Here is a 12,836-nt window from a genome sequence, read left to right as displayed (position 1 = left end):
TTCTCTACAGAGCTCTTCATATTTTGTTGGACCTACACATAGAAATGGACAATGTCCTCTGTATCTTTGGGTCTTCACTCTGAAGGCTCCTCTGTACTCACGCTGTGTTCCTTTTCTGTCTTTCATCTGTCTGCCTCAAGTCAGTGATTCTTCAGCAAAACTTTATGGTGCCAAGGTCCTTTGTCCCTTCAATGGACATTGGATTGTTTCCACTTTTTAAGGTGTTATGAAATACGTTGCTGTGAACACACAACTACTTTTTATATGGATATGTTTTCATTACCCTGTATACATATTCAGAAATGAAATTGTTGGATCACATGGTAACTCTATGTTTAACCTTTTGTGGAACTGCCAAACTGTTTTGCAAAGTGGTACACTATTTTTATTTCCACCAGCAGAAGGGAGGGTTCCAATTTTTCCATGTCCTCACTAACACTTGTATTATCTACTTTTTCCTTATAGTCACACTAGTAGGTGTGAGTGTGCTTCACTGTGGTTTTGACATGATTTCTCTAATGACTAATGATGTTGAGCCTATTCCCGTGTGCTTATTGGCCATTTTAATTTTAATAGAACTAAAATGATTCATCTTTTTATAGATTTGTTATTTATTTTTAATATAAATGAAATGAGAATACATTCAAAAGTGGGACACATATTTGTATCAATATTTGAAAGTATATTTTATCTTTTAAGTACATGTGATTTATTAGTCATTTTAATGACTCAGATGCAGGGATGTGACATATACTGCCATTTGACTTACCATTTTTAAGAAAATCATCAAAAATAAAGTGCTATAAGCTTGGATTTTCTAATTGCTTTTTTAAAAATTTTATTCTACCTACTATTTGACATTTATTACTGATAAATGATTATACTGATTATACTGATTGCTCCTACTTGGAGCAGAAAAAATAAACTAATAGAAAAAAAAGAAGAAAACTTAACACATAATTACCCCCTCTGAAGAGAAAGATCACAGCACACAGCTGCCTCCTCTGTTTTTACTTGTGGCTTCTCTTGGGTTTATTTTCACAGCAATGGGAAAGAACTGAGAAAATAGGAGAAGTCTGACCCAGTTACTCACAGACCACATTCCAAGCAGTCTGATAAGGCAGTCTCAGAGAGAAGGGGAAAAAAGGAAAAACAAACCACCCACAGAAGCTTCCGCCTTTTGGGATCAGCTATCAGCAATAACTTTTTTTCTTTCTTTCTCTTTATCCTTGGGGCAGCACCCTTATCTCCCTTTCTCTCTCCCTCCTCCTCCCTTCCTCTCCCTGTCTCTTTCTCTCTCTCTCCAAAAGTAAAGATTTTACTTCTTTCTATCTTAACCTTTATTTCAAGAATTCTGGCTCAGCGCCTGTGGCTCAAGTGGCTAAGGTGCCAGCCACATACACTTAAGGTGGCGGGTTCAAATCCAACCCAGGCCCGCCAAACAACAAAGATGACAGCAACCAAAAAATAGCTGGGCATTGTGGCAGACACCTGTGGTCCCAGCAACTTGGGAGGTGGAGGTAGGAGACTCACTTGAACCCAGGAGTTGGAGGTTACTGTGAGCTGTGATGCCATAGCACTCTACCCAGGGGACAGCTTGAGGCTCTGTCTCATCCGACATTAGAAGGTTCTGCCCTAATAATGGCTTACAACTAAATATTGGGCATCATCATGTTCCCACTTTATAACTTTATAATAATGATTTAACTTGGCAAATAGTCATCACTATGTTATTCCTTAACTTTTTATTTATTTTCTGATGTTTAAATCTAACAGGCATGGAGCTACCTAGCAATCTACCCCCAATTTTACTGTCCCTATGTATTCCTTTCAAACATGGATTGTTGATCTAACATACTATTTTACACAAACTCATTAATTTTGTTCAATTTGTTAATAAATATTGATATTTTAGACTCATCAAGTGCCACACACCAGGCTAAGTCTGTTTTAGGTATTTTATCATTTAGTTTTCACAGTGATCATCAGAGGTAGGAATTATTCACAATGTACTTTTATAAGTTGTTCTTTTCCAGAACACTCATTCTTAAAAACTGTGAAATAAAGCTTGAGAGGATATTTATTACAAATAATCAGGTCCATGGATGACATAATTTAAATTTATGTGAACAGAATATTCTTTACGGTTAGCTCTTTCTTCTTACCTTAAGCACACAGCGCTCACACACATACACACACTTTTTTCTCAGCTCTAATCAGGGTAGGCATAGCCTTCACTTTCAATCACCTCCTTAGTATAATCTGAGAAACACATATTTTTTTACATAATCATTTGTCATCTAAAACAGCTGAAGGTGTTGGTATACATGGCATCTGGACTGAAAACAAAACTACGTGGTTCTTACTTGGTCGATACTACGACAGCATCTAGTCTCTCTGCTGTCCATCTTGACTGCAAGTCATAAGCACGTAAAGCTGAAATAAAAGAAATAATAGCAAGATATTAGTGAGAATGGAGAAATGAAAAATAAAAAAACCCCTACAGTGCCTCTTTTGGGTACATTTGGAGAAAAAATTAACACTGTACTTATTATCTATAAGAAACTACTCATCCAACTCAGTGGAATTTGAATTTGCCCATGAACCTTCTGATTGTTCTTCAACCTTTCGTCATCAGTCCTGAATATTTTGTCATTGGTACTTCTAAGCCTGCCACATTCTCCAGAAGATTTACCAACCTTCATTATTGGAAGCGGTATTGACTGGCTTTGCTCCAGATGATGCAACAGTGGCTTTGTTCCAGGTATACAACAGTGGACTGGACCAATGTGTTCTCAGATATGTGATTCAAAGACATATAGATAAAACTCTGTACCATGCTGGGAGGTTGGATAATCACTTTGTTTCTACCTATTAACACATTAATAACTCTGTATGCTTTTTCTTCAATTAATCTACCTCTTATGAAATGATTTTTCAGTGAACCTTCAGAGGGTGAAAGAGAAGTTTTTCCCTTAGCCACTATACTTCAAATCTTCTTCCCTTTTACTTCCTTTGGGCTATTTGTTCTCTGGTCAACAATCTCAGCCCATCTCTTTCATAACATATTTCTGTGTATTTCCTTCAATCTACCAACTTATTCATATTTCTTCCACATTAAAATAAAATAAAATAAAATGCTCCTCCTTAGTTCTCCTGTTAATCTATTATTTTCTTATTTATTGCTTTCACAATTATGTCTCTTTAAGGCCATAAATTATTCTCACATTTCCTTACTCTCAGTGTTTGACTGTTGCAATGTTTATCTGTGGATAGTCTGTGAAGTCTCTCCTTGACAATAGTAACAGATCAAGTTTGACATCCAAAAGATAAAATTTCTTCCTACTTACTTGGCATCTGTACACCATTCAATACTTTCTATTAATCTCTTTCTTGAGACTCTCACTTTCTTTGGCTTTTTAAAAATGTTACGGCCTTTTTGATCACTTTTCATGTTTGGCTCATTGCCCATTTCTCTACCCAACACTTTTGTCTGTGTTCTCCAGGGATCTGTCCTTACCCTCCCAGTCATCCTGTCACAACAGAATGCTCATCTTAACTCAGACCTTTCCCACTCTTCACCAACACACCCCACCTTCCCACATCAATTGGCAAATTTTCTTAACTTCAAGATTGTAATATTTTCTTATCAGAACTAATTGATTCTTCCTCTCTGCAGTTGATATTTCTTAACTAAGGTCCAATCCAGTCTTTCTTCACACAGTTGATCTACAGTCTACATTCTATTTGTCAGAGGTAAACAGATGAATACACCTATCAAGAACTCTAGACTCAGGTAGTTTAAGTGATTTTCCTCAGAGTCACACACCTTTATACTTCTAAACATATTTCTCTTTCTATGGCAATTATATATCAGTCAATATGTAACTTTCATACACGTTTTCCCCTACATTTGTCACTTTTAAACACATGGTTTTTTTTGTTTATTTATAAATTGATTAGAGGTTGTCTTTATTAGAATGTATGCTCCAACAAGGTAAAGAATGCTATCTTTGCTCCTAGAACATTGGCAGAAATGTACAAAGCATGTGACCAAATAAATTCACAGATTAGATCACCCTGTAATGTCAAGTGGAGAATACTAGAGAAACCAATGAGTACTTTCTTAGAGTAATTGCAATAAATAGGAAAAGTTTCATCTTCTCATCTCTACTTAAGTTGATATGGAAAGGCATGTAGGAAAAGACTGACTAGAAGCTTCAGTGAAGAATAAAATGGTGTCAAAAGAACAAAGCATTAGAAGACAAAAAGATTGTAATATTCATAGTGAAGGTTGTTGTATACCTATTACAGTTTTAGTAAAATTTTTTTCAAACTATGTCAGAGACAGATTTTTCAAAGAATTCACTTACCAGCACTTCCCAAACACCAGCCACCACCATGGATGTAAAACAATCCCCTTCTTAGTGCTTCTGACTTCTTCTTTGGCACATATACACGAACAGGAATGTTGTTGAATTGTGTCTCAGTCACAGTGACATTTTCATCTGAGGTTGGTGGGGCTTCATCAAAGCTCATGAAAATCATAAATGTTTCCATAAAATGATGTAGTCCTAGCAGCTCAATAAATGTAGCCTGAAAATGAAATTCACACACATCTTAGAATCTCAGAGAGATTTATGAACATATAAGCACACATTAACTTACATGACTCCTGTTCAGTCCTTTGAAAAGACCCAGAAGTGCAAATATTATGCCTGTGGTAGTTGTTTGAAAAGAGGGAGAGCACTCTGAAAGAAACCACAATATGTCATCCCCAAATGAGTTTCCTTAATATATTTCAAAATGGCTGTTCAGAAGCGATGAAAGTACAGTAGTGGAAGGGCTATCTTTGGTGGGAGCAAATTTTCATCTTCAGAGAAACTGTGCATTGATATAGCCAGGCTTTCTCTGAGGGCCTTATCTAGTCCATGTCCAGGACAGGCTAACTGAGACTCTGACACCTTTAAAGGCGTAAGAGAAATGTTTACCATCTACTCTCTCTGGGGGTTGTTACCTGTGAGGTTTCAGCTACATAACAAGACTCCCTCTGCTAGCCAGGCCTCCTCGTCTCTTCTTCCCCTAACCTGTCTTGTCATCACAACTTATTTTTGACCAGACTCCAAGCTCCCTTCTTTCTGCAACCTCAACATACTACGAAAGCATCAACCATTTAGCCATTTCATTGAGAATTTTTATTTTGTAAAACTTCTATGCCCACTAAAAAGTTGGTATGCCTTTTCTCCTATCAATTATCCTTTTATCAGTTGTAGCTAGCAAACCTTCAGAGAACAAAGTACAAGTTTTCTCTTGGCCTTTATAGCTCATTTATTATGTTAGGCAGATAGCTAGAAATCCAGCTCTTCTAGGGGAAAAGGACAAGTGTGGAGGCCCCAGGTCCTCATCTCACTTAAATCCTGTCTGTGATTGCCCATACCTAAGGAACACCATAGCTCAATCTACCAGTCAGAACCTAGCAGCCAACTGCAAAGCAATGTAGAAGCCTCTCTTGACTAGGAATGGGCACAGTGGTCTTGAAGGTGACCTGGAATAGCCTTAACACTAATTATCATGCCATTAGCTCAAATCTATATTGTGATTCACACTCCCAAAGGGCTTTCAGAGAGGCTGAGGGGTCCTCATGTACACTAATAAGACAATTTATTAGAAGACAGGAAAACTTCTAACACAACCAGAAGGGGTCCCTGGAAAGATTTACTATTGCAACTTGGTTGAGTGGGCTTACATACCTTGTCTGCCTGCCCAAACTTGCTGGCAAAGACTGATCATGTCCTTGAAATTTAACTGGCTGACTTTGGTTTCTTTAAAACTTAATGAGTGGCCTCTGTTGATTTGCCCTTTGTGCTGGAGAACTGTTTCCACCCAATCCCCAGAGGACGTCCCTCCCCTAGGCATTGCCCTGCTTAACATCAGCCACTGTCCAACGGCTGCACAAGTCACCCTGAGGGGGTCCTTCACTTTTTCTCTGTGCCATTTCCGAGTCCCTGCTTAAATCCTTCTAACTCCCAACAATAAGACTCTATTTCTAAGAGGACCTCTGAACCATGAGGTAGACTTGATCAAGACAGTATGAAACAGAAGCAGTGGCCATAATCTACACCTTTTTGCCTTCTTCTTGTGGTGACAATGAGGGCCTATTTGCTATCCATGGTGAACATACTTTGCTCTGCAAACTTCTGTCTTGCTCTTACCCTGTAAAACTTTCTCTTCTTTAATAAACTTTGTTTCACAGTTGCCTTACTTTGGGTGTCTGGTTATTCCAGAGAGAACTGGAAGAATTGAGGAAGTAGTCTGCTTGTTGAAACTGACAGTTTAGGAGACAGGCAGCAGCCTTGAAAGACACACTTACTACAAACACACATAAAATATCAGGTTCTCAACAAGGCTTTAGGTTTCCATAGATGAACAAGATAAATGTTCTTCTCAAGAATATCAGAGTTAAACAGGGAAGACAGTTTAGTAAATTGTTACAGAACAATCTAAATATTACAGAGCTCTGCACAAGGTAACTTTGGGAGCAATCAGCGGTGATTACAAAAGCTGGGTTGGGGAGAGTTGTAGCAAATGAAAAGTGTTTTCAGACAGGAAGACATTTTTATCAGTCTTGAAAGAAATGCTTTATCTTAAGAAAGCACCTTCACAAATAAAAGAAAAACCCTTCCATGTGGCAGAACTGGTTTAGCTTAGAATTGACACACCTCTTGTTGTGAGGTATGGCCTTCAAGCTTGAGAGCTGAATGGCATTAAATGAGAGGTATGTAATGGGTAAGAAGAAAAGGGAGGGCAATCTGCCTCCTGTACTTTCACCCTAAAATGAGTCAGCTCTTTAAGCATTGTATATGTATTAATACCACTAATATTAACAACTTGCCTGTGGAAAAGGTAGATAATACTAATTTATCCATTTCAAAAAGGAGAAAAAAGAGCCTAGGGAGTTTAAGTAAGCAATCTATGCCTATATAGCTAGTAATGGATATTTACCAGAATTCTAAATCCTACAGTTTGAGTTTTGATTTACTGTTCATAGTGAAATCCTTCAAGAAAGGGCGTGAATGCTGAAAGATTGCCAGACATATGAAGGAAGCCAGCCAAACTAATCAGAAGAAAACAGGATGAAGCAGGAGAATAATTAAATACAAAAACCAAACAAGAAGCAGATAGATCAGCAATAAGAAATGACAGAAACACAATTTTTTAAATATATATCCTTTGAGGGCTCTGAAAGCATATTCCATTCATAAATTGTGGAGAGAATCCAAATAAATAAATAAATTCAAAGAGTGCCAGAGAAGAAATATAGATATACATACATAGTGTGTGTATATATGTACATGATATATGTGCACACAACACATATATTTAAATATCACTTAAATGAATAAACAAGATAATTAATAGCAGAATTGCAAAAAGAAATTAATGACCTCTTGCAAATTGTTGCTCAATAACAACAAATACGGGAAAAAATTACTCCTTCTTTAAAACTCTCTGTAACCTCTTTGAACTAAATTACAACAATTTCCCCATCAAACCCAAATATTGTATGTGATTTCTTGAACTTTTCAAAACTTAGCAGTTGGTATTTTTGCACCTGTTGCTTTCCCTCCCAGAAAACGTTTTCCTTAGCACCTACGATGACTGGTTTTATTTCACCTTCTGGTCTTTAAGCAGGTAGTTTTTTTTCATAATGTCTTCTTCTGACCAGACATGCATTAAGGCCCACCTCTGCCTTCTGCCCAAATTACTCTCTTTTTCTCCATTTTATCTCCTTTAAAGCACTTCTTGTGATCTGAAGTCACTTATTTGTTTGATTCTAATTTTTTTTTCCTTTACCACTACAATGTTGACTCTGTGGGGGCAGGTTCCTTTTTGCTCTAATAGGACTTGGCAGAGATTTGAATGGTTAAATGAATGTGAAATAAATATGAATCTAGAACATGTTGCAACATGTTGCAACATCTACATGGGATCTGATTTCTGTCCTGAAATCAAATAGGACTGGCAGAGATTTGAATGGTTAAGTGAATGTGAAATAAATATGAATCTAGACCATCTTGCAACATGTTGCAATATCTACATGGGATCTGATTTCTGTGCTGAAAAAGATTTTTTTTAAATGAAGGGAATAAATAATCAAAGAAGTAATAGGCAAACAGTTGCCAGCACCAGAGAGAGCTACACCTTTTTCACTTGCCAAGGACAGCATTGCTATGGCAAGCAGCCCATTGCTATGACACCCCAGGGTCCTCCTTCCTTTTATGCTTATCTTGCCTTTTCTGGCTAATCGTGGGCATGTGCCAACTATCTGACCTAAAGAGTATTTCCTTGAGAACTTTGTTTTTTATTCTGAACATTAGGGGGTACATATGGTTTGGATATATACTTTGTTTTTGCCCAGAATTGAGTCAAAGTTGTAAGTTGTAAGTTATAGTGTGCACTGTACCAATAGGGGTGAATTTACCCATTTGCTGCACCCACCTCCCTTCAGCTTGATTTTCATTGAGATTTCCTCAGAATTTATTTACATCTATAAAAACACTGCATAATTTCTATTTGTTCACAAAATTTAAATAATATATTCTATATAATAATATGTTCTATTATAATATTCTAAGGTATGAATTACCAGGATCTTGCCCCAGGGGCAAGATCCTTTAAGATCTGTGTTATTAGAGGCTATCAACTAAAGAAAAATATAGTTAAAAGCAGTGAGAGATAAAAAGAACACACAGAATATAATTTTCAAAAATGGCAACACAGGAGACCACTGCTAATTCATGAGTTTTCATTTCATGGCCCTCAGTGAGTATTTGTTCCACCTAGCTTTTATTGAAGGCTATTTTCTCATTTAGCTGAGAGGGTAAACTGAGAACGGAATAAAAACGTCAACAGTTTCTCTGAGTAAGCATGTTAGTTCTTATTCTATCCATAATCATTAACTTTAAGGGTCTGGGCAGTCTTGAGAAATCTAAAACCTGAGGCTGTGGGGGCAGCCTCTTGTCTGTGGTCAGGCATCCAGATTCCTTGGAGGATGTTAAATTCCTCTAGTTTCTGCTACAGCATCAGGCTCTTCTGAAGAATGGGTAGAAGAGAAGAATTTTCTTGTCATAGCCACCTGAAGGCATTTTTTCCCATGATTTGGGTGCAAGCTCTTCTGTCCATATTACAGGCGTTGAGCTGTTTCCTTGACCTCTGCCCTGGCCATAATACAAATACCAGCTGTGGGTATTTGCTTTGACTATTGACTGGGCAGGGAACAGCTGGATAATGTTCCTTCCTGGGCCTTGCATGTACTTCTGTTAAAGCCATTGTCCATCACAGTGCTTACAGATCACAGCAGGGAGCATTTACAAACTGTATACCTTACAGGTCAGGCTTCTAGTAAAATTGGGAAGTGCTCAGATTAGTAATTTAGCTGCTGGGTTAAAAGCAAGCTAGCTAAACTGTTTTTATTTGGCCTTGCTCAGCTGATTCCTCTGTTTTTTCCCCTTTTCTGGAGAAGTTTTTCCCTTCCCTTGTTTTTAATCCACATTCTCCCTGCAAGAATTTCAGTGGACAGTCACTGTTATGACATTAATGATACTGAAGAACCAAAGCATTTTCCAGTAAAACCTACTCAAATGATTCCTCAATGACTGTTATTTACATTTTAAAACAATTCCAATACATAAAATAAAAAGCAAGAAAACAAGCAACATTTCTAAGCATTACATTGTCAAAGCCACAACTAGTACTTACAAAGATAAAAAGGTCAACAGATCAATAAATCAAAAGAACAAAATTTTTCCAGGTCAACTGACTGCATTCCTGAAATCACAAAATTCCAAACTTACCAAATGTGCAAAAGTTTTCATGTATGTGTTCACCCACATCATTCTTCCTGGCTCCTCTAAATTATCTGGGAGAGGTATATAAATGTAGTATGCCACAAAGACCCCCGCAATCAGAAGGTATAGAGATTTTCTTCCCATGTTCCTGTGCTTCTTTGTCTTCAGAAACAGAGAAAGTAAACTTACATGATATATTTGAATAGTGTTCTTCAACAAGCTTCTCAGCTCCACCCAGAAGCTGTATGTTGCTTTTTGAATACAGAGTTGCTCATTTAGATAAGAGTTGATATAATGAAGTTAAAATTTCATTGGTTATCAGATACAATCACATTGAGAGACAGTGTAAGGTTTAATGAGTAATGGAAAACTCAGGCAAGTTCTGTCAAAGGTCATAGTCTTGCTTTTATTCCAATTAGTAAGCACGTATTGAGGAATAACAAGGGGAAAAACTTTTAATTGTAATTAAGTCATTCATGGAATATATAAAGAATGCAGAATTGGGTGGTGACTATGACTCAAAGGAATAGGGCGCCAGTCCCATATGCTGGAGGTGGTGGGTTCAAACCCAGCCCCAGGCAAAACTGCAAAGAAAGAAAGAAGGAAAGTAATAAAGCAGAATCTTTATTTTAAAATAGTTCATTGTGGAATAGAGGAAAACAAATAAACATCTTTTTAAAATGTTGAGAGTCGCAAATCCAAACTACTTTCAGGTATCATCCAACTCCAGTAAGATTAGCCAATTTCACAAAATCCCAAAACCAGAGATGCTGGCATGGATCTGGAGAAAAGGGAACACTTCTACACTGCTGGTGCAAATACAAACTAATATGTCCCTTTTGGAAAGATGTTTGGAGAAAACTTAGAGAACTGAAATAGACCTGCCATTTGATCCTACAATTCCTCTACTTGGTGTACATCCAGAAGACCAAAAATCACACTACAACGAAGATATTTGTACCAGAATGTTTATTGTAGCCCAATTCATATGTGCTAAATCATGGAAGAAGACCACGTGCCCATCGATCCATGAATAGATCAATAAATTGTGGTATATGTATACCATGGAATATTACTCAGCCTTAAAAAGAGATGATGACTTTACCTCCTTCATGTTTACATGGATGGAGCTGGAACATATTCTTCTTAGCAAAGTATCTCAAGAATGGAAGAAAAAGTATCCAATATACTCAGCTCTACTATTAAACTAATTTATAGGTTTCATATGAAAGCTATAGCCCAATTATAGCCCAAGAATATGGGGAAGGGAGAGAGGGAAGGGGGGGAGGATATGTGGAGGAAGGGTGATTGGTGGGACCATCTTACAAGGGTACATGTGAATCTTTCTAAATGTAGAGTATAAATGTCTTAACGCAATAACTAAGAAAATGCCATGAAGGCTATGTTAACCAGTTTGGTGAGAATATTTCAAGTTGTATGTAAAACCAGCACACTCTACCCCATGACTACATTAATGTACACAGCTATGATTTACTAAAAAATAAAATAAAATAAAATAAAATAAAATGTTGAGAGTCCAGAAAATAATATAGCCTATGTCTCTACCACCACTACATAATTTATACTACCATACAGGAAATAGAAATGTCAGCAATTCTGATAATTTCTTGAGAAGAGGCTATAAAAATAAAACTGACAGTAGTCATAAAAGCAATACATAAGATGTATTAATTATTTATTTTGTGATCCAGCCCTATGGTAAGTAATTTACAAATATATAATTTGAGTCTAAACAATACATCTGTAAGACCAATATTATTGTTTTCTCACATATGAGTAAAATAAGTTTTAAAATATTTAAATAACTTGGCCAAAGTTATATGAATTTAAGTTTTGGTGCCAGAAAAATCAATTCAGCAAGGATAATACATAGAAAACTTTTTAAAACAACTTTTTAATTTTTTTCCAAGACCTAATAGACACATTTATAGAATAGTATTTCCTAGAGACATTATAGGATGGAAATACAAAAATAAAATAATAATAATAAATCACATTTGTTCAATAATGAGGCCACTGGTCTTGATACTCTAGTATATTTCCTGCCATCTTTTTTCTTTACACATACATATTTCCTACCTGAGATATAGAATTAACCATTTTTTTAAGTAGTCTAGTTTCCTTTAGAAAAAAAAATAGTACTGTATGCACACTTTTGCTAAGCCATTTCAGTATGTGGAGCTAGAAAATATAGTTCAGAAATGATGAGTTCATAATAATTTTAAATAATTATAATAATTTTTAAACACTACAAATTTGTTCCTTGACTTCTCTATTTATATGACTGTACATGGGTTTTCAAGTTAAAATTTCACTTTCATTTTGTATTAATGGAGTCTTATGTATTGCTATTGTGATATTAGAAAACATTTACATAGTTCCAAAGGGAATAGAAAGTACTTTAGAGCATTCAGTAAATAAACTCTATTGCTTTAAAGTAGCCTTCTGAGAAAATAGATAAAATTTCACGAGATCTTTTGACACTTTCTATGTATTCATTTTGGGTGTAGGAGCAATATAATACAATATTAATTTTTTTTTAAATTACTGAAACAACTAAGATTGTATTAGATCTGCATTGAATGACTGGTAGAATTCAACAGTGAAGACATTGAATTCTAGACTTTTCTTTGGTGAGAGACTATTTATTATTGCTTCCATCTTGATACTTGTTATTCATTTATTCAGATTTTGGATTTCTTCCTGGTTTAATTTTGGTAGGTTGAATTGTCTAGCAATTTATCTGTTTCATCTAGGTTTTCCAATTTATTACCATAAAATTGCTCATACTGGTCTCTATTGATCCTTTGGAGTTTTCATGTAATGCCTACTAAAAACATCTGACAGACAGTGTTCTTCAGAACACTAACACAAATCCTACTTAAACTTTTTCAAAATTGAAGAAGAGGATATACTCCCACACTCATTCTAGGAGAATCACTGTGATATCAAAACCAGACAAAGCCA

The 12,836-nt window shown here is 36.1% G+C and overlaps 1 protein-coding gene across 1 annotated transcript in view; it reads right to left on the bottom strand.

Annotated features, from left to right (window-relative positions):
* Positions 1–10,035, bottom strand: part of LOC100940632 (arylacetamide deacetylase) — a 16,751-nt gene extending 6,716 nt beyond the window's left edge. The window contains exons 1-3 of the mRNA XM_003794118.3: positions 9,855–10,035; positions 4,374–4,596; positions 2,367–2,436 (exon numbers count right to left, since the gene is read on the bottom strand). Of these exons, the coding sequence (XP_003794166.1) occupies positions 2,367–2,436; positions 4,374–4,596; positions 9,855–9,992 (431 nt within the window). The 5' untranslated portion in view covers positions 9,993–10,035. The remainder of the gene's footprint in view (positions 1–2,366; positions 2,437–4,373; positions 4,597–9,854) is intronic.
* Positions 10,036–12,836: the final 2,801 nt, after the last annotated feature.

The sequence above is a fragment of the Otolemur garnettii genome, unplaced genomic scaffold (assembly GCF_000181295.1).
Source record: "Otolemur garnettii isolate 467f Iridium unplaced genomic scaffold, OtoGar3 scaffold00076, whole genome shotgun sequence".
NCBI classification, from domain to species: Eukaryota; Metazoa; Chordata; class Mammalia; order Primates; family Galagidae; genus Otolemur; species Otolemur garnettii.
Note: the sequence above shows the minus strand (reverse complement) of the source record. Positions and strands in the feature narration are given on the sequence as shown.